Source organism: Muscardinus avellanarius (genome assembly GCF_963383645.1).
Source record: "Muscardinus avellanarius genome assembly, chromosome: 3".
NCBI classification, from domain to species: Eukaryota; Metazoa; Chordata; class Mammalia; order Rodentia; family Gliridae; genus Muscardinus; species Muscardinus avellanarius.
The window spans coordinates 65,400,695-65,424,179 of record NC_137788.1 but is presented as its reverse complement, the minus strand read 5'-3'; the positions used below and the strand labels follow the sequence as shown (position 1 = coordinate 65,424,179).

General features: G+C 38.8%; 1 protein-coding gene across 2 annotated transcripts; it reads left to right on the top strand.

The window, feature by feature from the left end:
* Nucleotides 1-2,648: 2,648 nt before the first annotated feature.
* On the top strand, nt 2,649-22,973 carry CRYZ (crystallin zeta; the record flags this gene model as incomplete). Of its 2 annotated transcripts, XM_080692725.1 has the most annotated exons (9): nt 2,649-2,693; nt 2,891-3,007; nt 4,850-5,002; nt 8,384-8,547; nt 13,444-13,495; nt 17,997-18,146; nt 22,085-22,186; nt 22,286-22,381; nt 22,812-22,973. In XM_080692725.1, the coding sequence occupies 8 exons, from the start codon at nt 2,897-2,899 to the stop codon at nt 22,971-22,973; spliced, it is 990 nt and encodes a 329-aa protein (XP_080548851.1). The 2 variants fall into 2 exon arrangements, with proteins under 2 accessions (XP_080548851.1, XP_080548850.1); XM_080692724.1 differs by lacking the exons at nt 2,649-2,693; nt 22,085-22,186 and having other exon boundaries at nt 2,897-3,007.
* Nucleotides 22,974-23,485: the final 512 nt, after the last annotated feature.

Sequence of the window (23,485 nt, the reverse complement as noted above, 5' to 3'; positions counted from 1 at the left end):
TTCCATATATTGTCAAGTTATTTTTGACAAGGTTTCCACGAACATTTGGTGGAGGAAATAATAATCTTTTAACTAAATATTGTTGAAAAATAATAATTACATGAAAAAGAATAAAATTGGACCCTTACCTAACACCATATACAAATATTAACTCAAAATAGATAAAAGACCTAAATATAAATCTTAAGACTATAAACTTTTAGAAGAAAATCTGGGTCATAAAACTTTGCAACACTGAAATTGGCAGTGATTTCTTGGATATGATTTCAATGGCACAGGCAACAGAAGGGTAAACTAACTCCCTAAAAAATAAAAAATATTATATATACAAAGACAATGTAAACAGAGTTAAAAGTTACTGATAGAATGGGATAAAATATTTCCAAATGCTATATCTGAAGGTATATTAATATTCCAACATGAAATCCTAAAAATTAGCAACAATAAAAGCAAATAATACAATTTAGACTTAGGTAAAAGACTAACATAAATAATGAATCTCCACAGATAACTAATCTTAGCTGTCTGTTGGATGGAAAATCTTGTTTCTCTGGTTCTGGTGTGTGTTACCTATTTCTTCTTTGTAGTTAATCTCTTTGAGTATTTTCTCTAGTGCTGGTTTTGAAGACATCAATTCCTTCAGTTTCTGTTTGTCATGGAAGCTTCATATTTCCCCATCTAATTTGATAGATACTTGTGCTGGGTAGGAAATTTTTGGCTGGAAGTTGTTTTCTTTCAGAGTTTTGAATATGTTACTCCAAGCCCTTCTGGCTTTCATGACTTGGTTTGGGAAGTCTGGAGTGATTCTAATTGGTTTGCCTCTGAATGTCACTTGGCCCTTTGTCTTTGTTGCCTTTAAGATTCTCTGCTTGGCTTCCACATTGGTCATTTTGACAATTATGGGGCGTGGGGAACCTCTTCTCTGATCCTGTCTAAAGGGAGTTCTATAAGTTTCCTGGACCTGTGTATCAACCTCTTGCTCTATGTTTGGAAAATTTTCTGCTATTACTTCCTTGAAGAGATTGTTGATCCCTTTGGTTTCACTTTCTTTTCCCTCCTCTATTCCAATTATTCTTAGGTTAGCTCTCTTAAAATGGGCCCATATTTCTTCAATGTCAGATTCTTGCTGTCGGATATTTTTTTCTAGATTAGAAACTATGCATTCATTTTTGGATTGCTCATCTTCTAAGAGTGAGATTCTATTCTCCATGTGGTCTAGTCGGTTGTTTGTACTTTGAATTGAGGCCTTTACTTCATTAATTGCATCCTTTATCTCTTTTTGGCTCTCTCTGAATTCTTTTCGAAACACCTCTATTATTTCTACAGTTATTTTCCTGATTTGATCTTCTAGAAATCTCTGAATTTCTGTTTTATTGGGTTCTGATGTTGTGAGGTTGTGGGCATTCATTGCTCCATTGTTATTCCTCTTTTCCATGATTTCGTAAGTTTGTGCCTTCTCTGGGTTCTTCCCTGGGTCACTACGACTTCACTTAAGGTGCTCTAGATCTCGAGTCTGTGGTATCTCAGTCACCAGCACTCCTTTACTGGGTTGTATCGCAAAGTCTCAGACCCAGGGCGTCAATTGAGGCTGCTTTAGACCATGGGGGAGTGCCAGGTTGGGCGTTCTCCTGCTGGGAGTTGTGACTATGATGTGATAACTCTGCCACCACCACTCCCCCACTGGGTCAAGTCCCTGGGAGTGCAGTACTGGGATTTCTCCTCTAGAGGCCGCAATTTGACTCACTGTTGTTGAGTGCGCTGATGGACTCGGTGAATTTGCTGCTTCTGCCGCCAGTGGCAATATAGTGCTGCTGTTTCACCCTCGGCCGTGAGGCTGGTGTATTTCTTCTCTGTTTTTGTGCTCTGCTCTGAGTCCCTGCAGGGTGTGCTTAGCCCAGCCCCTGGGAGCTTTAGACGCTCCCTGCGTGGAAAAAACTGCTGTATACCGCCCGGCTGATCCGCAGCGGCTCACCTTGGCTCGCTGTCCACCGCCCCTCTCTGGAGCCTGGTAGGCTGTTGAGTGCATTGGTCTTGTGCTGTCCGGTGAACTCACCACTGCCACCAGCAGTAAGGCGCTGCTGCTGCGTCCTTGGGCATGAGGCCGGTGTATCTCCTCAGTGGTTCTGAGCTCCGTTCTGAGTCCCCCTCCTCTCTGGAGCCTAGTGCTGCCAGGGAAGATGGTGCCTGCACCGCTCCGCGCTGTGGCTCTGGCCGCGGCACTGCAGTCTGTTTTCTTTCTGGTGTCTCGTTTTATCAGCCCTCTTTTTCTCTGTCCCTTGTATTTACATTTTTTGTTTCTTTGCTGATGGTGTTTTCTGGCTATGAAGGGCACTGATTTTGTGGTAAGAGATTGGTTGTTAGCAGGGCTCATAAGCTCTGCTTTTCTCCGTCGCCATCTTCCTGGAAGTTCTGTTTTAGGTTTTTAAAATGCTAAAGATTTGTTCAAGCTAGGCATAAATGTGTTTTATTCAGTTCTTTTTACTTCTCTCTATATTGGAAATATTTTATAATCCTCACAAAAGGTCTATTCACCTGATGTTAATACATCCTATATTAGCTCATAAAATTTCCAAGATGTTGCAACCCGAGCTTACATAAAGAGGACCTAATCTATGGCATCCTGCTCTGTCTATCCAGATGTTTTTGTTTGCATATTTGATTCCCTTGTTGAAGGCACCGAATCACCACAGGAAGTAGTATGAAGTATTTTGCTTTGTAGCTGAAGGATTTGTAAGATGAAAGGTCCTTAAACATGAAATGAGATCAGTGGTAAGCTCATGATTTAAATTGTTGTTTGAAAAATTGTTTGATCAGACCTCTTTGGGGGAAAAAACACAGTGATAGCCTAGATACAATATGACAATATATTAATTTTTTTCTTGGTATTTAGATCACCATGGCAACTGGACAGAAGTTGATGAGAGCTATTAGAGTTTTTGAATTTGGTGGACCAGAAGTGCTGAAACTCCAGTCGGATATTGTAGTACCAGTTCCAAAAGAACATCAGGTGGAAATAATTACTTTACTCAGGAAATGATTATACTGTATGTGAGACTGTAGCACATCAAGTTAATATTCAACAGAAGCAGGCTCACAATGATTTATAAAGCACTGAATTAGGACAGAGTTCATACTGTTTATATGCATGAACTCTGACAAAATTAACAGAAAGCTAATAATTAGGGAAGTAGACCTATGAAAAGCAATAACTTCTGATTATAAGAAATTTTTTGAAGTTGAGAATCAATGATGTAGTAAAATAATTGGATTTTTCTGAATGGAGCCATAAGTGGTTTCGAATATGTTTTTCTACTGCTAACTTCCGTGGTTTTTATTTTGCTCATGGTGGGAAGACAATTTCCTTCGGCATTCGTACTTTTTCATGGATGATTTAAGAGAATTTAATTGTGAAATTTAATCATCTTCAGTGACTTTAACAATATTTTTTGATTTAGTATTATGTATTTTTATTATTGTACCTTCCATGATTCCAAAGTCTAATTTCCTTAGCAAGCCGAATGAGAGTTTTCATAGTTTGGCTATGACCTGTCTTTACAGATTTATTTTTTCTCTCTCCTGTAATAGACTGGCTGTAACAACATCAAACTATATCCAGTTTCCTCAAGAGTCCTTTTCATTCCTTCTCTCTTTGTACATATTGTTCCTTCCTTTGACCTAAAATATCCATTCTCTCTCATTTCTATAGAATTTCTACTCATCATTTAAGGCCTAACTCAAATACTACTTCCTTTGCAAGGCCTTCCCTTACTCTTACAGCAGTGATAATCACTTTGTATTTAGGTACAATTATCTTCTCTAATAGATGTAGCCTCAAAATCTCGATGGTTGAGTCGGGCGTGGTGGTACACACTTGTAATCCCAGCACTTGGGAGGCTGAGACAGGAGGATCATGGTTCAGGGACAACCTCAGCTTCTTAGGCCCTTTGCAACTCAGTGAGACCCTGTTTAAAAATAAAGAATAAAAAATGGGGCTAGACCTGTAGCTCAGAGGTAGAATGCCCCTGGGTTCCATCCCCAGTACCAAAAATAAATAAATAAATAAATAAATAAATAAATAAATAAATATCTCAGTGATTCAACAATAGAAAATCATTTCCCAAATTTTAAAGAGTTGGTGAGCAGCTCTCTTCTAACCGTGACATCAGGTCCCAGTTTCATTATCTGTCTCTTCTGCCTTCAGCACCTGAGCTCTGAGGTTTTCAGTGTAGAGTACCTTGGGAAGTTTTTATTGGCCATGTCTGCAAGTGGCTCTTATATTACCTTTGCTTATATTCCACTGGCTAGAACTGAGTCCTTTGGCTACACAATTGAAGGAGGCCAAGAAGTAATGTTCCCTTCTATGTGCCTACGAAGAAGAGGAAGTAGGTTTGGTGAACACCTAGAGCTCTCTGCCACACATCCCCTCAACTATTTCTTCAACTGTTTTCTCCATATCTTTTATTTATTTTCTTGGTGGTACTGGGGCTCCTGGAAGTCCTTCTACTTGTGGGCTACAATCCCAGACCTATTTTATACTTTTTTTTTTTTTTTTTTGAAACAGGGTCTTTTAAGTCAGTGCAGCTGGCTTCGAACCTGCACGATTCTCCTGTCTCCGCCTCCCAAGCTCAGGGATTACAAGCGTGCGCCACCACGCCCGGCCTCCATATCTTTTAAATATAGCACATAAACCACTCTTCTTTTTTGATTTACATGTTGGATGCAAAATTAGAGTATGAGCTGGTTGAAGGAAAGGATTTGTTTGTTTTGTTTTCTCCATATTTATAGCTCTCATAAAATCCTGAATGAATGCCTACATGCTCCCTGTAACTAAAATACATTGTCATTTTAGGTTCTAATCAAAGTTCATGCATGTGGTATAAACCCAGTGGAAACATATATTCGCACAGGTACTCATAATGTAAAACCACGCTTACCCTATACTCCTGGGACTGATGTAGCTGGAATAATAGAGTCTGTTGGAGATAAAGTATCTGCTTTCAAGGTATTACATTTTAAAATTATTTTTAGTTTGCCTTAGTAGTTTTTAAAAAAATATTTTAACATGGTTTTAAAACATCTCTCTATTTAAGGCTTTCAAAGGGCCCATTACACATTTTTTACCACTTGGGGGACTCCTCTAGTCAAAAAAGAAACGATTTCTTATCCAGGGGCTTTGTTTATTTGCATTGATGTGCATAAATGTTGAATGGTTTCTGTATCTTGACATCTCTACAGAACAGACCATGGTCATTTCAATTTAATAGAAATATGTAAGTAAAGAAAAGAGTTAAGGAAATTATACGATTTTCAACTCTTAGAAGTACACAAGGCAACATAAGTTTTATTTCCTTTGACAAATTTAGTTTTTCAAGATGAAGAGAACATTAATTCTTTTATAGACTAAATGAAACATAACATGCAATGTCACTGTGTAGTTTGAGAGCTGTGAGTCAGACCAAGGCCATTGAAAGTATTATGGTCAGGGCTTTTGTTATTTATATACCAAAAGACACATCAAGCACAGAGAGCATATTCATAGCATACTCATGTTCTAGCATCTTTCCTCATAATTTCTTGACCTGCTCAACTTTGGCAGCACATTTACCAAAATTGGGCTGAGACAGAGAAGATTAACATGCCCCTGTACAGGAAGAGAGGCCAATTCATACAGCTTTCCACTTCTCAGCCTGTGGCAATCTGGCTTCTGCTCCCATCGCTCTACTGAAATGATTCTTGCTAATGTCACTAATGGCCTCTATATTGCTGGAGTTAATGGGCCCTTTTATGTCATTATCCTTCTTAACTTCCCAGTGACATTTGACACTCTCAGACACTTCACTTTTTCTTAAAAAAAAAAAAAACAACATTTTTTCAGCATCTCTGACATTATTTTCTCCTGTCCTCTCCCATTCCTCTCTGGACATTCTTTTTCAGACCTCTTTTTCTGTGGATTCTCTTCAAATCTTGGGTCCTGGGACTCAGTCTCAGAGGTCTCAATGAAACCTCTGCTTTCTGTATGCTGTACCTTCTTTACGGGGAACACAGCATACATTCCCTTTGCTTCTATTATCCTATGCGATATCTTTAGCTTAGAATTTTCTACTGAGCTCTGGGATCCAGATGGCCAAAAAGCCAAGTGACCTCTTGTGAAAATTTAAAAAATTCAAATCAAATGAACTTAAGTTAAAATTGAAAATCCAGTTTCCTAAGTCATATTACCAACACTTCAAATGCTTGACAGTCCCATTAGCTCCCGCCCAACTCTTCAGTGCGAATGTAGAACATTCCCACCATCACAGAAACTTCTGTTGAAGAGCACTGCACCCACACGGTCAGTCTCCAGGAACCTCTTATCCATTGGATCCAAAACTGAGCTCATCTTTTCCCACTGCAGGTTTGCTCCTCTCTGTGTGACTACCTCAGTGAGTTCTGGGCTTGAGCCTCATGACAGTCTCCTTTCTTTCTTTTTCCCTTACAATTTCTCCCTCCTCTTTCCATGCCCAGTGCCTATACTTTAGTTCAGGGTGTCTTACCTACTTAACTACACTGACCTGGACTTCTATAATAGAGACTTAATACTCTCCTTTCCCCTGGATTCTAACCTTACTCTAGGAAGAATCATTTTCTAGCATATAATTCTGAGTGTTTTATAATACCTACTTTAACTCTCATATCAGCTCCTTGTAGATATCAGGGTATTGATGATATAGCTTATTGTTGTGGAATGAGACATTTCATGCTTTCCCTTCTCTAGCCTCTAATTATAATATCCTGATCCTTTTCACTATTTATTCCTTCACAATGAATGGATTATTCTTCCCTGCACATCTCATGCTCTCTCAGGTCTGCCTCCTTGTTCATGTTGGTCCTTCTGCTTGATAGAATTAAATGGAAACTTATAAACGTGGATTCAAGTGATTTTGTATTCGTACTTTAATTTCTTTCCATTTTATCTCCCCAAACTGTCACTATCACATGAGAGACTACTTACTTACTTATTGGGAATAAATGCATGTACTGTCTCAGCCTTCATTCCTATTTCTACTCCTTTGGTAACTCTGTTTCCTTTATCCATGTCGACTCTTCCCAATTCTGTTTTCAAAATATCACTCTATCCTTCAAGACTTTCCTCAAATATTAGCTTCTCAGTGGAACAGTTCCTTAGTTTTCTAAACTTAGACATAATATTTTATCTTGGACCTGTCTTTGATGGCTCATAATGTTTACCTTGATTTATAATTATTTCCGTTCTTCTCTCTCTTCTTAAGAGTTTAGGGTGCTTAAGATTACGGAGAGTACAATGCTATTAATATCTCTCACAGAACTCAAAATAGTACTTTCCATATGCTGAATTCTTAGTAAATGGTGGAATTATATTTAGATCAATTCAACATGTTTTTCAGCTATAAAAATAGGATTAGTCTCAATCTAGTTATATTTCACCATTTACAGGACATACTATTGAGTGATGATGTTTGTCTTTGATTCTTGGATACCTTTTCAATCTTTTCACATTTCTGTCCCACTGCAAAATGTTGGTACTTGTCTAGATTTCTTTAGTATAGGACCAGATAAAGTATACTGAGCAGTCATTGCCTTGATTGTTTGCCTTTTTCAAGATTACAGATTTAGGATAGGTGGTTATGGTGGGCAGTTTGATTTATCCTGGCATACAAATGGTTTGGACCTAGTGTCATTCATGTGCTTTTCAATAGCAAGAGCCCAGTGACATTTACTGAGAATTTCTAGTGCTATGACAAGTGAGGAAGCCTGTCTTGCTTTATCCTGCTGTAAGGATTCTGGCAGAGTTTCCTGCTTTGGGGGAATTCCATATGAAAAGTGATGAGAATTCAGAGAGAAAGGAGTTAGTGGAAAGGATTCAGAACAGATGTTTGTGTGTGGAAGAAACACTACATTTGTTTCTTCTCCCTGGTAGTCTGCACAAAAAAATAATAGTTTATACCTACTGTTATTTACCAAGTGCTTGATTTGAGGAAATTAAATAATTTCTTTGTACCTTAGTTTCCTCATCTGTATAGTGGGATTAGAGTAGAGATATTAATATGCCCACCTTGCATAGGTAGTTGCGAAGATCCGATGGGATCAGGCTTTCTATAAAGGCAAAACATCATCATTATGCTAATCAAGAGGTTCTCCATCTTTTGTTTTCTCTATTCCCTTTAATTTTTCTTTTCATTTCCTTTTACTAAGACATTAAAAATATTCAATATTTTTGAGTTACATGTATGAGCTCCTAAGATGTATAAAACAATATATAAATAGTTATTTGTTGTTATGAAGGTTGTATTACAAAGGATGATAACCACCCTGATATAATTTTGAAGCTGCAGTATATATATTAATTAATTCATCTCTTCCCTAGAAAGGCGACCGGGTCTTCAGTACCAGCACAATCTCGGGGGCTTATGCAGAGTATGCTCTCGCAGCCGATCATACCGTTTACATACTGCCTGGAAACCTGGACTTTAAACAAGGAGCTGCCATTGGTATCCCCTACTTTACTGCCTACCGAGCTCTGTTCCACAGGTAATGACACACTTTGTAAGTTTTACAGCCAGTGCCAAAGGAGGGCAACATTAACCATCTTCCTTCCTGTCATTCATTCATGCATCTATCACTTTGGGTTACTAATTATTTACCACTAAACATTTATGGAATGGAAACTGCTAATTTGGGTGAATGTCTTAGTCACTGGGGAAACAAAGCAGAGCAAATACCATCTTCAAGATGCTCACAGTCTATTGAAGAAAATAGATATAAGAGCAGTAACATTTCTATGCGATGTAGAAAGTGCAGTGGTAAAATGTCTGTAGGAATTTATGGGATCATAAGGGGTGCACCTGTGGTGAGGAGGTGCAATGTCCTAGAGTGTACTATAAGACTCAGACTGTGTGAAAGCCACGGTTCAAAATCCTCTTCTCCCATTAGAATCACAGGGCAGCAATTAAATGTACAGTAGGCAGCCCTAACCCAGACCCACTGGACCTAGAATTTACATTTTGATCAGATCTCCCAGGCATTAGTAGAAGATCAGAGTGAATTTGCCTGGGTAAGGAAAGGCAAGGACATTCTCAATCATGGGAACAGTATGATGTGGCAGGGCTTACAGCGTGGTGTTGAGGAAAGCTGTTGCAATTTGGCTTTGTTAGATAGACAATTTCAAGGCAGAGTGACAAGGAATAAGATTGAAGCATAATCTCTCAATAAATGTCAGCTACCCTCATGATTGTGGAAAGCCAGATGGTAGAGCTCACGTTGCTCCATAAGCGACTGGGTGTCATGAAATGTGTTCTTCAGGGGAATGCTATTGTTAAACTGTTTTATTGAGATTGCTTATCTGTTGTGTGAAGAACGGATTTGAGGACAAGAGGAGGAAGAGATAGGAAGGTTCTGCAGGAGTCTCTTCTAGACAAAATACTGGTGTGCCAGAGTCCCAATCATAGTAGAAGTGGAGAAGGAAAGACAAGTATTTAGGACAGGCATATCTGGTGATTGTCTGCAGGTGTATAACAAGCAAAAGGGAGAACTTAAGGATACTTGGAGCTTTCTAGCTTGGGTAATGCATAACTGTGACAAAGAAAAGAAGAAAAAAGAAAAGAAAGCCTTGAAGGAAAACTGTTCTGTTTTGAGCTTGAAATTTTGAGACAGACATCCCAATGGAGAAGTTCAGTAGCCTGTGGGCTCAGAGAGCTGGAGCTTGAAGGCTGGAGGTACAGATGCCACAGTGTCAGCTTGTGGGTGAGAGTAGACCAGATGGGAAGGGATACAGACTGCCTGGGGAGTGGGAGTTGGACCCCTTCAAACATCACTGTGGTCAGACAAAGCAGACAGCATCCTCAGGGAACTGAAGGGAGTAGAACCCAAAGCCAAGAGAATGTGGAGGGCATGGTATTCAGTAAACATCCAGTAAGCCCGTGCACTTGGAAGACGAAAGACCAGGGCCAGAGCACTGTCTTCATCCAGTATCCTCTATATGACTTTGGTAAAGTGACTTCCACATCTCACCTGTAGTTTACTGACTTGAAAACATGGATAATAATAGCACCTGCCTTCTAGCAGTGTGGTGAGAATTAAAGAAGGAATGGCTGTGGAGCTCATAGGATGGCATCTGTGTTGGGAGTGTTAGGAGTAGCCGTTGACCTAGCTGATGAGGACGGAGGCTGTCTGTCAAATACGGCAGTGAGCTCTTCAGAGAAACAGTTGTACTTAGAAATTTAGAAATGCTTGATGACTTTAATTCAATCATTTTGGGTGGGACAGAAGTTTGGTTATTTTGAGAGAGAAAGAAGAAATGTCTTTTTTGAATGGAGTGCACTCTAAAATAATAGTGAAAGCAGGAAGGAGCAAGTAGATGATTACTTAAGCATAGCATGGGGACAATATTTTTTGTTTGTTGTTTGTTTTTTAGGATGGACAAGGCAGTATAGTGGCGCAAAAGACAGAAGTATCTTACACTAGCCTCAGCAACTTAGCAAGAAAGACCTTGTTTCAAAATAAGAAATAAAATAGGACTAGGGTTGTGGCTCAGAGGTAGAATGCTCCTCAGTTTAATCCCAGATACCAAAAAATAATAATAATAATAATATAGATGGACAAGGCTTAAACATGTTTACAACTGAGAAAGTATCTCACAGAGGGAGAGGGGTGACTGATGAAACTTGCATAAGGCAAGATAAAAAAGAACTTAGGATGTACTAGAGAGATGGGCTCCAGATATCAAAAGGACAGCTCACTTACAACAGCCAGAGGAGTAGAAGATACTGTAATTATGGGAACATTGTGGGGGTGCTGGTGAGCTTGTATGTGATAGCTTCACTTTGCACAATCAAGTAGGATACAAAACAATCTTTCGAGAACTAGAGCTGAAGGACACAAGATACACAGTGTCATAGGATTTTCTTTTATAGTACTTAGCCATTTGGATAAAGTTTCAAAGCAATTGGGTTTTAACATTAATCCAGGGCTGGAATATTGACTAGTGGCAAAATTGACTGGTGCAAAGGGACTATGAGCACTGAAGGGAGAGAGGAGCCCAGGTCCTCTGCTGTGGGGCTCAGGCTGTGGAGGGGAGGGAATGAGGCCAAGAGCAGAGAGGGCAGAAGTGGAGCCAGAGAGAGTGATCCCTGTGAAGTCAGAGAAAAGGCATTCAGAGAGTGGGAGCTTTTAGAATGAGGTGGGACATCACTGCCCCAGTACTGTTTATTGGTGTCTGATACTTCGCAGGTGGAATGGCTGCTGGCATTTACCAGATTTATCCTGGAATAGCAAGTGATGTGCAAGAAAGACAGTTCAGGAAGTGTGGTACTGGGTTTTCTTCTTGGTGAATGTGGAGACCTCCTAGGGTAGGACTGGGTTTGAGGTGTAAGAGATCTGTGCTAGGTGCAAGAGCTTTCAGTGACAAGGAGACAGTAGGAGCCAGCAACATGGACAGCCAGGCCCCATGTCTGTTGAGCTCCAGGGAAAGATGACTGTTAGCTAGTGGTCTCCAGAGAGACAGAACCAAAAGGTGTGAGTGTGTGTGTGTGTGTGTGTGTGTGTGTGTGTGTGTGTGCACATGCACACGGTATCGCCAGTGTTCCGCAGAGGGACATAACTAATAGGGTGTGTATGTGTGTATTTATATCTGTGTATACATTTCTTAAAATTTATCAATCAGACACATATGTTGATTGATCTTAAGGAATTGGCTCATGAAATAATGGAAGTGTGACAAGTCTAAAATTTAGTGGGAGAGGCCAGCAGGCTGGAGATTCAGGAAGAGTCACACTTTATGTCCACAGGCAGTCTGCTAGCAGAGTTCCCTCTTGCTTAAGGGAGGTCAGTGTATTCTGTGCAGGCCTTGAACTGATTGGATGAGGCCCACCCACACTTTTTAAAGGGTAACTTGCTTTACTTAGACACTACCAATTTAAATGTTAATCTCATAAAAAAAAAATCACCTTCACAGGAACATCCAGAATGATGTTTGAACTAATATGAGGCACCTTGGCCCATGAAAGCTGATTTATGAAATTAATCATCACAGTGACTCTGCTCAGGGACAGAATGATCAGAGCAGGGGGGATGCAGGAGAGGGTTTGCTTGCTTTTTTCTCACTCATTGGAGGCCTGGGGGTTTAGGAGAGCATGTTTCTAGTGTTTGAGGGGTTGCAGATAAGATTTTTAGAAAAATTAATTGGAGATTATCTCATGCCTTTTAGTATGATGTTAGTAATCCTGTATATTTTTATTTTACTTTGAGAATGTGCAGTATTTTTGGTACTAATGATCTCAGTTCATCATTTAACTCATTTCTCAAACTCTTATTGCCAAGCAAGGGTGTGGAAGGGAGATGCATTTTTTTTAACATGTTATTGGGGGCGGAACCCAGGGACATTCTACCTCCAAGCTACACTCCAGCCCTATTTTATTTATTTATTTATTTATTTTTTATTTTGAAACAGGTTCTTAATAAGTTACAGAGGTCCTCACAAAGTTGCTGAGGCTGGCTGTGAACCTACGATCCTCCTGTCTCAGCCTCCCAAGTACTGGGATTACAAGCATGTGCCACCATGCACGGCTGGGAGCTGCAATTTATGACCCTTTACTGCCCTTTATCAGCGGTAGACACATAGCCAGTGGCCAAGCTCCAGGTCTCACTCCAGCCTGAGCTCCATGTCTCTGGAGAGGGGTCACTCCAACTCGTTCTAGGAAATGAGAGGCAGATCTGGATCCTGGGCAGCTGCTGCCTATGACATTAGCCCATCTGGAATAGTGCAGCACTCCCTCCCTGCCTGCTGCCTGCTCCTGGATAGTGCGATAGCAACGTAGTAGTAGTCTGAACCAGAAGTGAAGAATATGTCAGTGCACTAGAGGAGCTGGACATTTTAGGAGGTGACATGGGAGCCTTTGTAACAGGATTTATTTTAGTCCTTTGCTGACTCAGCACTGCTTTCTGAAATAAGTGAGAGCTCAGAGGCATGGAGAAACAAAAATATTTTCTTACCCTGAGCCAAGAATAGCCTTGCTGCTCTGTTTGTTTGGGCCTTGCTCTGGACCACAGAGTAAAGACTGAGCTGGAATCAGCCTGCCCAGAGAGAGAGGCTCCAGTTCCTCTAAGCTCAGCTGTCCCCCTCAGTGTCCCCATGGACTTCAGCCTCTCGGAAGTGGCACCGTGTTGTGGGGCCTGGTCCAGGACAGCGCCTGGCACACAGTGATTCCCAATTAACATTTGCTGAGTGGATAAATGATTTGAAAATTTTCTTTTATCTGTAGCTCTGAAGAGCCATTGTTTGATCCCACGGAGCTTGGGGAATATTTGGGGCTACATATCAGGGTACATTTGCTCTTTAAGAAACATTAGCTAGACTAAGAAATTTCTTAAAGACCATAAAAAACACAACTTAATTGGCTTCAAAGAATAAAGTGATGCTTTCTTTTGCAGTGCCCGTGCGAAAGCTGGAGAAAGTGTTTTGGTTCATGGGGCTAGTGGAGGAGTAAGTATTTTTAGGTTTGTGTTTAAATGAGGTTAGATTTATGAGTTTTACATTATAGTTCTTTAAGTCATTCTTTAAAAGCCAAACTAACAGTCTAGGGTGTTTTTTCACCCGTTTGTGTATTGAAGCTTTTCTGAATTTGATGTGCTGAAGGTGATTCTTTGTCAATACTTGAGCATTTCTTGTTAATAAATTCAGTAGAGCACCTCACCATAATGTATGTATTAGGTTTTCTACCTATAATGGGCGTGGACCAAGATGAACTGGCCTTGTTTTTTTGCCTTCAAGCAGCATATGTTGCAAGAATATTTATTTAGAATTTTAAACAGTTCTAAAGGTTAATAGTAATTCCATATTCTCTTAGATAAGGAAATAAGGCTCATTAGAGCTTTACCTGTGTCGCCCCAGACGGCTTCTGCAAAGCCTCACTGTGAATTCATAGTCCTTTCTATCTCCCCTCCACCGCTTGCCTGCTGCGCTTTGATGACATTCATGGAGTGCACAGTATACAGCTGTGTCCTTAACACCACAACCCATGGCTTAAAATGCTAATGCTGGGGAGGGGGGGTGCTCAGAACTTGTAACATAAGCCCTTCGTGGAAATCGCCCTGCACAGGCCTGTCAGAAACCTCTTCAAGAACCTGCCTGCCAATCTGCCTCTGAGGAGCTTAGAGGAAAAGTTAGAGCTCTGAGGTTGGAATTTAACAAGAAATCCACATGACCTCTATCTTGCATGTAGAGGCTTTGGAAATTTTGAAGACAAGATTTTGCATTTTTATAATAAAGGGCCTAGGGCAAGATAGCTCACCTTGAGCAAGCTGGTTAACCCTTTGAGAGCACTGTGTGTTCCAGGGAGCAGATTGAAAAAAGCATCCTATTTCATGGCATATTATGCCCTGAATAATGAGAGTGGTATCCTGAAAATGTGGATTTACCTCTAAAGGCAGACAGGGAATTCAGGGGAAATAGTCCATTTTGTCTATTTCTTTAATAGATGAATAACAAAGTTTCATACCTAGATTCCTATATAGCTCAAATATATAAATTCTAAAGAAATCCAGAGATCAGGGTACTTACTGAAAAAACGCCAATATTTTCTTTGGAGGAGCTTGAGGACATATGGCAGATAAACCATGTCAAAAACTCCTATTGTTTAACTTCACTGAAGAGGCTATTTTGAGGTTAAATTAAATATTAACCTGAATAACTGAAGGTCTGTCAAACGCATGCATTTATTTAAATTGCTGTGGCTTTCTTAGAGTTGACCTGGTGCTCTGTATAGAAGAGCAACATTTCAGTAGGAAGGAGAGATTTTACAGAAAATCTCTTTTCATTCCCTTTACCCTCTTGTAAAAAGCCCAGGCACTTCACCATGATTTTTTTTTTAAGGTAAAATCCACAGTGTTCTCGGAGCTGCCTGAGTGTGTTAAATCCTTGGCTGGCAGGGATGGGCTGGCGACCTGGTGTGTGAAGCACTTCTGATCCTTCCTGCCCTATCAGAAGGAAACAGTGCTAGGTTTGCCTGGCTACTGTTTGTACTTTCTTTCTTCATTTAATTCAAATTCTGTTGGGATTATGTTGTGTGTTGAAAATGGTGTAGGACATTTGCACACAGCCATTGTCCCAACATGTCCATGGGGAGTGCCTTATTTTATTTAGCAAAATATATGAGAAAAATAGCTGACACATAATGGTACATAATCTATTGAAAGAGTATTTCTAGTAGAATTGTTGAGAAGAATAGAACAAATGGTGCTTTTTTGAAAGCCACTGAGTACCCCTTTAAGGTGGAGCATAAGGAGATATATGTTAAAATATGTTTTTATAGCCGGGCGTGGTGGTGCAGGCTTGTAATCCCACTGCTTTGGAGGCTGAGACAGGAGGATCACACGTTCGAAGCCAGCCTCAGCTACTTAGTGAGGCTCTCAGCAACTTAGTGAGACTCTGTTTCCAAATAAAGTATAAAATAGGAATAGGTGTCTGGGAGTATAACCCAGTAACACACACACACACACACACACACACACACACACACACACACCAAAAAAAATATGTTTTTATTAGAGGTTTGTGGTTTTTTATTGAAAATCAAAGTGACAAAAATCAATTGTGTCAACCCCACAGTGTATCTACTTGGATTTCTCTCTCCTTCATGAGGCAGTGAGTTCCATGGACTTAATTTGTTTGATTTTTTTGGCTGGATGAAACAAATCCCTGCCATAATCTCACTGAATACAGGTCCATGATTCCCACACTATCTTTAATGTCCATCTCAGGACTAGAATTCTGTGATAGTACAATTGTAATTAGTTTTTCTGATCATTTTGCATTTTAATTATTTTCTATCTGGCCCAACCCAGTCATTCCTATACATCTGTGGTTATCAATAAGGGGTGATTTTGCATCAACCCCTCCTTTCCCCTCAGGGACATTTATCAATGTCTAGAGACTTTCTTTTTGGTTGTCACACTGAGGGTAGAGGATACTAGGGAGAAACATCTAGTGAGGAGAAGCTAGGATTGCTGTTAAAAATCCTGTAGTGCTCAAGATGGTCGCCCCCCACAACAGAGTGATATGGCCCAAATGTCAAGAGTGTGTGCCACAGTCAAGAAACCCTGCTCTAAATGTGACACTTACCTGTACCATTCGTTTGGCATATAATCAAATATTTTCTGTTATTTTAAAACTTCCTCTTCTATCTATTCATCTATCTATCTATATTATAGATAGATAGATAGATAGATAGATAGATAGATAGATAGATATTGTACTGGGGCATTCTACCTCTGAGCATCACCTACAGCCCGATTTTTTCTTCTTTTTTTTGAAACAGGATCTCACCAAGTTGCAGAGGGCCTCACAAGTAGCTAAGGCTGGCTGCAAACTTGCAATCCTCCTATCTCAGCCTCCCTTGTCCTGGAATTGCAAATGTGTGCCATCACACCTGGCTATATCTAAGTTATTTTTATTTCTCTTTTATATTAAGCACAATTATCTGGCATTGTAGTGAATTCACCAAAGCCGGTGTCATTTAATATCATCTATAAGATCATAAATCTCAAATTTTTACACCCACCTCTGAACTCCTGCAACCCATACCGTACTCATCTGCTTACAGAACACCATGGTGAGCCCTGTGTGGCTGGCTCAGCACGCTCCAAGTGAATCCCTTACGCTTCACATCTCTGGACTGTTAGTATAGCCAATCAATGCCCAAAGACCTAGGAGACATCCTTGGCCTTTTTATTTACCTTCCACATTTAATCTGTGGCGAAATCATATCAGTTTACCTCTAAACTATATCTGAATTTGTTTTTATTTTTTTCAGTGCCGCTATGTTAGTCCAAGCCAGCTTTGTCTCTTATCTAGACCATTACTACAGCTGCCAATCTTTCTCCATTTCTCCCCACCTTCTTTGTGCCACACATGTCATTGTAATGACCTTTTTAAAGCCTCAATTGATCATCTATTCCTCTGCTTTTGCTCTGCAGTGATTCTACAGAGCTCTTAATATAGAGCAAATCCTCACCACCAAGGTCACGCGTCATGCAGCCTCTCTTTGCCCCTGGGATTCATTTACCACTCTGTCTCATGTGCTCACTTTAGCTTTCTTTCTGCCTTTTGAGTAGCTCAGGCTCATTCCTATCTCACCCAGCTAGCCATTGCCATGCCCTCTGCCTGCATCATCCTATAGCCCAGATGTTCACGCTGCGCCTTGTTCAGCTCCCTTTAGCCTCATTTCTTCAGAGTGGCCTTTCTTGATGGCCTAAATAGCCCCTCTCCCAAACATTTTCTAAGCCAATAGCCGGTTTTGTTTTAGTTTCAGCAGTTATTGTTTTCTGAATTTATTTTACTCCTTTGGTTATTATCCCCCTCTCCATAGAAGGCAAATTTTGTGTACTGAATACCATGTCTAGCACATAGGAAACACTCAGAAAATGTGTGGCATATGGATAATTTAGTTAACATGCCCACATACTTAGCCTTTCTACTTAAATGGTAGAGACCTTACATTTTCTGTTTAGTATTTGTTATTTAATTAGAGAACATACAAATCCAGTGAGCATGTTCAGATCATCTTTAAAGCTTGTACCTTCTGCATAGAGCAGATGCTAAGCAAACATTTCTATGCAATGGTTAGAACTCTAGTTCTGCAGTTTGCCTTGGTCCAGCTCCCATTTTCCACTCTGAATCTGTATGTGACTTGGGCAAGGTACTTATATTTCAAAACTTAAGCTTCATCATCTATATAATAGAGACAAAAATAACATTTACTTCATAAAATCATTTTGAGGATGAAATAAAGCAATGTATAGAAGAGTATTTAATATGATAGATAGGTTATTATAAGTATTCGATGAAATTAGTGGTTTTTCTGGTTTCTTTACATTCTAAGTTCTAGGTTAAATTCTAGAATAATCTGAAGTTCATTTTATATATTTATTAGGTGTTTGCAGGAATGCAGCAAATATGTAACTACTGGGTTGTACTTGTTTTTCAGGTTGGATTAGCAACATGCCAAATTGCTAGAGCTTATGGCTTAAAGGTCTTGGGAACAGCTGGCACTGAGGAAGGACAAGAGATTGTTTTGCAAAATGGAGCCCATGAAGTATTTAATCACAGAGAAGCTAATTATATTGATAAAATTAAGGTAAATTTTTCTTCAGTTTTATAAATGTCAGGCATTATTTATTAAAGGCTTACTTTTTTTTTACAAATTATTTATAAGCTATTCAGTTTGCTTTTTTTATACCTATATGTATGTTTTCATAGCCATGCGTTTTAAAGTTTTACTTAATTCAAAATGCAGAGATGTCTAGTTTGTCAACCATCACTATCATTTCTGTATCATATATGTGTATTAAATAACATATAGCCTTTCTAGAGTCTTTATAAGAATTGGTGCTATTGTTTTTTATAAAAGGAAGCAGATCAAATAATCTTACCTTCATATATGAAGGTATCAGTTCCAGTTTCACTAACATGTAAGAGAGGGAGAAAGGGGAAGGGAAAGGGTAGGATGCACAAGGTAATATACCAAGTGATGTGTAGTGTATAAAAGAATGTATTATGTTGAATCTCCTGATGTATAATTACAATGTACCTATAAAATTATTAAAAATAATTGGTACTTTTAATTTGAACCACATTTATATAAAATTTATAGCTTGCCAGGCATGGTGGCGCCTACTGGTAATCCTGCCATTTGGAAGACTGAGACAGGAGGAGTGTAGCTCATGGACAGCCTCACCTGCTTAGTAAGAATAGGGCTGGGGGTGTAGCTCAGAGGTACAATGCCCCTGGGTTCCCTCCCCAATACCGCAAAAATAAATAAAAGTAAGAAATAAATAAACAATAAAACCTATAGTTTTGCATTTGTAGTTATAAAGTGTTCTTAATATAATTTCTACTGATATAAAACTTCCATGGGAAGTGAGATATCCACAAATTACAGACTGGATCCGTCTAGCCAGGGAATAAAGCTTATTTGTTGACTGGATGATTTGTAGCACTAATCACTACTTAATACAAAGTGGTGAGGTAACATTTAGTTAGTTGTTGCATATGACGGAGTTTAAGCAGATTTTGGTTTCCAATTTGTACTCTAGTAGCAATTTATTAAACACTAATGACTTGGCTAATCCTCAAAGCACTTTCTCATATTAAGAAGAATTAGAATTTCCCTGGTACCAAATACTATGTAAACTAGGTCATTACAAACTGAGGAAAAGTACAAGTGAGAGTTCATTACCACAGAATTGTCTCACCAAAAAAAAATAAATTGTAGACATTCCAGGGAACATCGAAGCCATTCCTCACTCCTGATACCATTCTTCAAGAATATTTATGAAGATATAAATGGTTATTTTGCTAATACGTGTTCTTGTTTAGCAATGGTCTAATTTTAAGACTATAAATTCTTGTTGTTTCCATCTCTTCCATTGACCTTTTATGTCTCCCTATTTTCAAAAAACATCATTCCATTATCTCACCACCTTTTTTTCTTCTGCTTTACCAAACTTCATTAAAAACTAGTGAGTACGTTCTCCCCCCACCCCATTGCAGTTTTGCTGCATTCCAGTGACTTGATCTGCTTCTCAGAGGTCACAGATAAGCCCCTAATTACCAGTCTCCTGGGCTTGTCTCAGTCTTCATACTGTTTGATTTTTCAGGACTGTATGACTTTGGCAGCCTGTCCTTCAAACTGGGTCTCTTCTTACTTTCCCGATTATTCTCTTTGAATCTCCTCTCACTTCATATTACTTAGATATTGGTGTTCCTTGGGTTTTTTCACCTCCTGATCTCATTCTCTATATCCTAGACTTTCATCCTGACCAGTCTCATTTACTCCTATGACTTCAGTTATTACCTGCTAGCTGCTGACCTCCAAAACTACCCCTGGCCTGAGTGCTATCCCTTCATGTTGCCAGCCTGCTGGACATTGGCATTGACTTACCAGGCCACCTAAGACAGAAACCCTCATTTCGCTTTTATACCCCTCTTTTAATCACCAGTCTCCCTCTCTCCCAGCTAGCTGATCACCACATTCTGTGTTTCATCCCTGATGTGCCTTTCATAAGTACCTATTTTTCTCTGTTCTTTTCACCTTTGACTTAGTTTAGGTCTCTGTTTCTTTCTTTCTTTCTTTTTTTTTTTTTTTTTTTTTTTTTTTTCGTGGTGCTGAGGATTGAACCCAGGGGCATTCTACCCCTCAGCTATACCTCCAGCCCTATTTTTTATTCTTTAATTTTGATACAAGGTCTCACTAAGTTGTGAAGGCCTCCCTAAATAGCTGAGGCTGCCCGTGAACCTGTGATCCTCCTGTCTCAGCCTCCCAAATGCTGGGATTACAAGCACGTGCCACCAGGCCTGGCGAGGTCTCAGTTTCTTAAGCCTTGACTACTACTTATAACTGACTTAGTAATATCTTTTTCTACCATTTCTACCATCCCCAGAGTCATTTAGTTCTTGAAAGAAAGAAAGAAAAAAGAAAAAGAGAAAGAGAGAAAGAAAGAAAGAAAGAAAGAAAGAGAGAGAGAGAAAGACTAAAATGGAAGTTCTATCAGGAGAGGAATTTCTCTCGTTCTCTTCTGCCCTTGCAGTGTCTAAAACAGTGTCTGGCACATGAGTTAATGAACACCTGCTTTAAAAATCCAAATTCTTTAAAATGTCATTCATTGCAGTTTTATAATCTGAAATTTTATAATCCCCTCATCTATAGTACTCTGGTTTGATTAAGTGTCCCCCAAAGGCTCATGTGTGAAGGTCTAGGTCTCCTCCTGTGGCACTATTGGGAGGCAGTGGAGCCTTCAAGAGGTAGGTCCTAGTTGGGAGCCTCCCCATCATGTAGAGGTGAGCCTTTGAGGGGGCAATTAGGGTCTTGCCCTTACCCTTACTTTCTCTTTGCTTCCTGGCTACCACAGGTGAGCAGCTTGCTTTACCACCCACTCACTGCTGTGATGATACTACCCAAAAGCTATGGGATGACAAGCCATTGACCTAAACCTCTAAAATTTAGAGCTAAAATAAACCTTTTGTTTATACATTGATTATCTCAAGTAATTTGTTAAAGTAACAGAAAGCTGACTAACTTACACCTCTTCTCCCTGCTCCTCACCCAAACATACACACCAGCTCCTTTGTATTCTGACCCTTGTGTTCTCAGTTTCTCCTGTCTCTACTTTTCTTTTTCTTATATTGAGACTTACTCTGCCTCCTGTCTGGCTTCTCTTTGTTTGTCTTCGCTTTTGTTTAGGAAATTCCTTTTCATTCCTGAAGGCTGAGCTAACATTGTCTCTATGGACCTTTTTCTGATCATTGCAAGCAGTCACACTTTTAACTTTTATTTCCTATAACTTGAGTATTTTTGGTAATATCTCATGTAGGCCATTGCATTACAACTGTAGTTAATAGTTTTATTTTTCTTCCTAGCTTTGTTTCAGCTCTTTACATCTATTTTTTTTTTTTGCATTCTAATACAGTGCCTAGCACTGATATTCTTTTGTTGTTGTTAATATAGAATCAATATCATGTAGATATGGTTAGCTTTTTTAAAGAGGCAGATGTGAACCAATATATGAGAGCACAATAGAAAAGAGTTAGTGTGACATTTAGCTGGTAGACCATTTGGAACAAAACTGAATGCACATATACACACAAACTCTGTAACAACAAGCAACCAATACTTTTTTTACTTTTGCTTTTTTTTTTAAATAATAAAAACTGGAGCCCCCAGGGATTTTGGCTTTTGATTTATTTCTTTGTAAAATTCATTTTGAAGATAGGAAATTTTCAACTAAGGAAAAAGTATTTTATACTTAAGTTGAGTGTAGGACCTGAAAATTTCAGGTAAGTTTTATTTCATCATAGCAGTTTTACCAAGTATAGATTTATACATTTTAAATGTTGTGGCTGGTATTATGGAATTATATCATTCTTATATAATTAGATTATTTTAAAATATGCATTATTATTCATAAGAATATAGCATTTTATATGTCATTTGAAACATATTACTATAAAATATGGTATTATAATAGCTGTTTTACAGTTTTTATTCACTTGTTATTCTTCATTATTATTTTATAGAAATCTGTGGGTGAAAAAGGGATTGATGTGATTATTGAGATGTTAGCTAATGTAAATCTTAGTAATGACTTGAAACTTCTGTCACATGGAGGACGAGTAATAGTAAGTATTTTTCTTTGCCATGTCAAAGTTTTACCACAGTTTAACACCATTTTTCAGTAGTCTTAACTATAGGCATTTTTTTTTTCTTTTTTACAATAGGTGGTTGGCAGCAGAGGTCCTATTGAAATAAACCCACGGGACACCATGACCAAAGAGTCTAGTATAATTGGAGTTACTCTTTTCTCATCGACCAAGGTAGGAAAATAAATGATTTTAATGCTAGTAACTTAAACATTGGTACAGTTTACCTAATCTGCTAGACTGAAAATATAGTATATGTTCTCTGACTAAGGAATGAGTAAGGCCTAGACACCAGAAAGAAAATAAGGGTAACGATTCAATTTATTACCAAAATCAGGACACTTGAGAGAGAAAGGAAATACTATTAGTAATTATTTCAAGACAATAGGTATTTTGTAAATTAACACTGTACCAGGCAAATGGAACTTAATGGTTATCCTTTAGAAAAGTACTTTTTCTAAAATTCTGGACAAGTTGGCAAAGGCTACATGCTTGTAAGAGACTCTATATGGTATAATGCTTAGATTCTGAGGTTTCCTAATGTTCCTAAAAATTAAGTCATACGGCCAACTACCAAAAGATATATATATATTTTTTTCCTTAGGCAGAGCTTCAGCAATTTGCATCAGCCCTTCAAGCTGGAATGGAAAGTGGTTGGTTGAGACCAGTCATAGGCTCTCAGTATCCATTGGAGAAGGCTGCCCAGGCTCATGAGGATATCATCCGTGGTAGTAGGGCTGCTGGAAAAATGGTTCTTGTCTTATGATGATTAATTCGTAATTCATACATGCGCTTCCTTTGCACTCAGGAGGTGTTTTTTCTCCAGTTTTACTTCTACTCTAATTAACACATTCATTTGATTCAGTAAGTTTCTTATGTTACAAACAAGATTTTTTTCTTTAGGAACCAGAGACAATGGAGTAAAGTTTACTTTAAAACTGGCAGTATTTTTTATGCCTTCTCTCTGATAAAAGGACATCATCTGACCTTGGGGTGCATTTCAGAAATTTTTAAATGATACCTGATTAATTCTATAACTTGACTAACACATGCAAATTCAGAATAAGAGATTTTTATTTCCAAAGATTTTTTACACCTACTTATCGTTTTTAAAGGTTCACTAATCACCTCTGATCAACCCTTAGCTGAAATAGGTCTTGAATTTTTCTGAACTAAAAAAAAAAAATCTTATCTGAATCTATAAATCTCTAAGTAAAGCACGAATATGCAATGTCTGGAGAAATTTGTTGGTTTTCTCTATTCCCTGAAACGTTAGAA